This window comes from Phaethon lepturus, unplaced genomic scaffold (genome assembly GCF_000687285.1).
Source record: "Phaethon lepturus isolate BGI_N335 unplaced genomic scaffold, ASM68728v1 scaffold51218, whole genome shotgun sequence".
NCBI classification, from domain to species: domain Eukaryota; kingdom Metazoa; phylum Chordata; class Aves; order Phaethontiformes; family Phaethontidae; genus Phaethon; species Phaethon lepturus.
Genome location: NW_010560759.1, coordinates 1 through 4,674, shown reverse-complemented (window position 1 = coordinate 4,674; position 4,674 = coordinate 1). Strand labels below are relative to the sequence as shown.

The following is a 4,674-nucleotide window of genomic DNA, read 5'->3' as shown; positions in this document are numbered from 1 at the left end:
GAGGGGCGGCAGCCTCCCCAGAAGAGCCGTGGCTTGACCCCTGAGCCCAGGATCCCCCCAGGAGAGGGGAGCTGTCGCTTCTCCTTATTCTAAACGTCGAGTGTAATTCCTCGTTAATGTACTAATTGCATTTAACGTGCTCTCGGGTCACTAACACTGGCAGAAATGGTGTCGTTCTAATTCATGTAACCCTTCCTACTAGCCCGCCTGTGGAAGCTCCTGAGCTTCGTTGTGGCTCTGCCCGGGGTTGGTGTTTGCATGCTGAACTGCTACTTGAAAGCACAGCATGAGCACGAGCGACCCGAGTTTGTTCCTTACGCTCACCTCCGGATCAGGACCAAGGTACGTTTACCAGCTGTGTTTAAAGGCCCTCTTTTTTTCCGTGATTGCAGAACTTCATCTGAGATTACTACAGTGTCTCTTACTTACTTGTCTGCTACATGAGGTGCTGTGTACATAGCTGTGATCTTAACTCATGCCTTTGTTTCTGAGGCAGCAAAAGAGTTTCTCTCAGGTCACATAACTACCCATGGTATTCACAGCCCTTCCCACCCCCAAGTAATCCTGCTCACGTCTGGCTGAAAAGCACTTCGGTGCTAGAGCTGCTATACTTACCTTAAACTAATACAGATCTAAAAGCTAACAGAGGAGATCCCAAATTCTCAAAACTGGGGTTCTTGTAGTATAGCACAGCTGATGTTTAAGCAAGAGCACAGATTGCGTTGTCTAGAGATGGTGGCTCCCAGCTAAGGGAGACTGTTTTCCAACTTTTCCTTCCTACAGCGTGTGAGCAGATGCCAACTTGCTGAATTCATCAGCCCATCAAGCTATGTGATGTTTGAATTCATACTGCTGTTGATTTCCTGTGCCGTATCAATCGTTCAGTTAGCTGCCACTGGCTTATTTTCTTTCTTCTTTCAACAGCCTTTCCCTTGGGGTGATGGGAACAAAACTCTATTCCACAACCCACATGTTAATGCTCTCCCAACCGGTTATGAAGATGAAAACTAAGATGCTGACCACAGCCAGAACTTTGGCTCTTCCCGTCTTGGACCAGAATGTTGTGTGGGAACCATTGTTTAGGGAACCATCATTTATGAAACTCTACATTTCTTCTATGATGAAGCTGAATGGCACTGTGGCCTCTGTCTGAACTTGTGTAGAGGTCCTTTAAATAAACAACTCTGAACTTGAATTTAGGATCTGGCTTTTTTGTTAATCTGAATCCTGAGAAGTTCTTTAGTTCAGTGTTTGCTTAAAACATTGAGGCTTCCCACAGGATATGGTGCAGGAGCAAAGGGTTTTGACTGCCTGAATATTATTAATACCTGCTCCTGTAGCTGATAACGCTAACAACAGGAATGTGTTCAGCATGGGACATTACTCGATTTCACATTCTTCATGGTTTAACTGATCACTGTAAACTCACAGCCAGATGAAGAGCTATCATAGCTACTGTAGATTAAAATTCAGTATATATTGAAGCACGTTCTCTATAATCAGCTACTGCAATATTTATTAACAGTCATGAAGGCAATTTTCTCTTAGCCCCTTCTGGGAGAGGGAGTGGCAGCAAAGATGTTTAATTAAGCTCTGTGGGCCTTCACAATGTTAATCTTCAGCTCCCAAATTTTCTAGTATATCAGTGCTTACATTGCTCACAGCTCTGCTTTCCATAAAACTGCAGCATGTTTGTACAAAGTCTCTCATACAGGTGTTACAAATCAAAACAACTTTTGCTCCATGGCATACATCTATATAATGTAAACTGTGTCACTTAGGAGCTTAACCTAGAAGAGCTTAATGACCTTCCATAGCTAACAACCAATTCTAAAGCCCCGACTCTGTTCCAGTACAATATTAATTTTGAAGTTTTTCTTCTCTGCAAGTCAACCACTTTCCAATACCTTCTGCAACTTCTAAGGTTTTTTGCATGCTATGAAAGAGAGCTGTCTTAGCTGTCATTAATACTGTTTCTCCCAAAAAGAAGAATGCAGCACCTGATTTGGCATCTTGCTGCTGAAAAGAGTGATAGATGGCAAGTGAGAACCTCAAAGTGGGCACTGTGGGACACCCTTCCCCACGTTTCAATGCAATTTATTTCATCTATTTACTAGTAAAATGACTGCTAAGACAAGCTTTTCTGTGTTAAAAGCACAGAACAAGGCACTAATGGGCACAGTTGTTTCAAAAGTAAAAAAATCACACATTTATTCCTACATGAAGATCATAGAAAAGCAAAATGGTTGTATGTGTTATTCCTGGAAAAAAAACCTTTCCTGTAACTTACTATTTTTATTTATACCTGAGCGACCCAGCAGTTTAAGCATCAACAGCTTGGTTTTTAAGTGCTACATTTAATCCCTGTACTGACATTGCACTAGCTGTCTCATGCACCTGAGAAAAGGAGTGTGGCTAACCCAGGCTATGTGGCTGTGCTCCCAGCATTAAGGGAGCGTTAAGGCATCGCTGAAGGCAGAGAAATGACGGCCCCAGCCTGCTACAGTTCCTTCCTGATTTTCTGCACAAGTCCCACACTACTCCTGGTGTCTGGCGTCATTACTGAGCAGCTGTGGTACAGACCAACTTTTTAAAAAATGTTTTAAAAAAGTAAAATCTCTGAATGATCCTTCAGGCACTGCTTAAAAGCTAAAAGAGTGAAGCTCATTTTTTCCCTTACTGTAATCCTAGGAGAATTAGGAAGTTGGCTTCTCTTTTGTGCCCGGGCTATAGTATTTTTTACTCTTTCACCTGTGTTGGTGTCATGAGGGGACAGCTTTCCCCCATCCCTGTACGAGGATCAACAGAAATCTCCTCCCCTGCCACAGTACTCACAGGGCCACTGAATGGGATGGACCCCGATCCCTTGCTTCTCTTACAAAAACTAGAACTAGAAAAAAGTTCTAGTTGCTGCAAGCATTTCTGCAGTTTACAAGCCAGTACAAATAACTTTTGTTTGCTTTCCTAGGTGTAAAGTACACACTCTTCAGGAGCAGCTTCGTGAGCAAGTGAGACCCCCAAGCAGCAGCTGGGGCTTTTAACATTATCAGCTGTCCAGCTTCATCCCAGTGTTTCCCTCATTCAACACACAAGCAAAAGTCCAACAGTGGTTGTGGCCAGCCTGGTGCTTTGTGGTAGTGTGGAAAAGGACAGCCAGAGCTGCACTGCAGTTTTACCGCAGGAATGCGTAATGCTAAAGGAGAGAGAATTTAAGTTCAGCATTGTTTCAGTACCTCAGAAAAGGCTAAGAAGCAGCCTCTGCATTAAAAGTGTCCTCTTGAGCTTCTGTTGTAGGCCACCTCCGTCCCTCCTAGAGATCACAGTCAGAGTCTACTGGACAGTTATCTACTTGAACAAAATATAACCTGGGTATATTTATTTTAGCTAAGTTACTGCAGGTCCAATAGAATGCTTTTATATAATCTCTGTTGCTGATACAAAACAAAACTTTAGCCCCTCAGCATTCAGGATCATATAAAACAAACTTCTTCCACCAAAATTCAGCAGCATAGAGACAAGACAAAGTAAATCAACCTCCTTCATACTCTTTTTAAACACTTTGAAGTGTTATATAAATAAGCAAGAGAAATTGTCACAAAGCAACTACTATCCCAGCCCTCTCTAATAAGCATTCTCCCATTATAGAGTACATTCAATAGGAAGTTAGTTCAAACGGCTTTTCACAATGTTTGTTAGATGCTGAACCACCACCAAAATTCATTGAAAAGGAGGCAGTAGTTACCACATGATCCAGTCTTTTTTTTTGTGGCTGTTTGTTTTTACAAGCAGAGAAGATTCCTAGGTTTCCTAGAAAGCAGCTTAACAAAGGTCTTATCCAGGTGGCATCTAGTCTTATGCCTGGTGGTGTTGCTTAGTCCAAAGGCTCACATTAGTGGCTCAATCCATACAGTTGAGGTCAAGAGGAGTTTTCAGTTTTTCCTTTGCTTGGGCCCATGAACTCCAGGCCTTCAATGGGTATATCCTTTTCCTTGATCGCTTTCTGAAAAGAAAAAAAACCACACACACACACCCCCCAAATTAAACTTGACACATCTTCATAGTGCAAAGTAATGTAATCTTTGGTACAAAACATGATCTATAAAAAGTAGTCTTAAGACTGATTTGGATAAAGCTTCGATATTAAGAGATGTTCAAGTATGTACCAAGAACTCACGCTGACCTACAATCTGGATCCTATCACATAAACGTACCACAGCCTCTAAATCAGCAGGCTGAAGAGATGCCTGTAACATATAATACGTCATGACGGGCAGAAACGGGAGACGAGAGAATCCGGAGCAGCGCGGTGGGGTGCGCAGCTGCGGGCAAGGGCTCCTCCTGCGGCTACCGGGAGAGTGTTAAGAACAGTAAGTCCGGCGGAAGCACACGTGGGGCGGAAAGTGAACGGGGAGCACTACGAGAGACGTGGGGGTACTCGCGTACCAAATCCGCAGCAACAAACCAGGCAGCCCGGGCGGGCGGGCGCACTGCACGCACCTGCACGCAGAGCTGGTAGCGCTTGAAGAGCTGCCCGCAGGGGTCCCCGGCGCTCTCGCCCTTGAGGAACTTCTCGGCGAACCAGCGGTTGAAGCACTGGTCGTACTCGCGCTTCAGCTCGGTGCACGCCTCACCCACACTGTTCATGGCGGCGGCGGCCCGCGCCCTGTCACCACA

At 44.4% G+C, this 4,674-nt stretch overlaps 2 protein-coding genes across 2 annotated transcripts; one reads left to right on the top strand and one right to left on the bottom strand.

Moving 5' to 3' along the window:
- Positions 1–202: 202 nt before the first annotated feature.
- Positions 203–1,011, top strand: LOC104614380 (cytochrome c oxidase subunit 6A1, mitochondrial; the record flags this gene model as incomplete). Its single annotated transcript, XM_010293763.1, has 2 exons — positions 203–342; positions 925–1,011. Coding segments are annotated over 2 exons (227 nt in total), but the record flags the coding sequence as incomplete, so codon positions are not given.
- Positions 1,012–3,768: 2,757 nt separating this feature from the next.
- TRIAP1 (TP53 regulated inhibitor of apoptosis 1) lies at positions 3,769–4,644 on the bottom strand. The gene is made up of 2 exons (XM_010293762.1): positions 4,498–4,644; positions 3,769–4,000 (listed from the first exon to the last, which is right to left on the bottom strand). Exons 1-2 carry the CDS (start codon positions 4,642–4,644, stop codon positions 3,917–3,919), a joined length of 231 nt encoding a protein of 76 aa, XP_010292064.1. The 3' UTR covers positions 3,769–3,916.
- Between the last annotated feature and the right edge of the window lie 30 nt (positions 4,645–4,674).

Bases quoted from the DNA above. Each gene is read 5' to 3' on its own strand.
- TRIAP1 (XM_010293762.1), bottom strand. From the start codon at position 4,644: ATGAACAGTGTGGGTGAGGCGTGCACCGAGCTGAAGCGCGAGTACGAC. The intron at 4,001-4,497 runs GTGCGTGCAGTG...TTTTCTTTTCAG, and splicing joins GCTACCAGCTCTGCGTGCAG to AAAGCGATCAAGGAAAAGGA.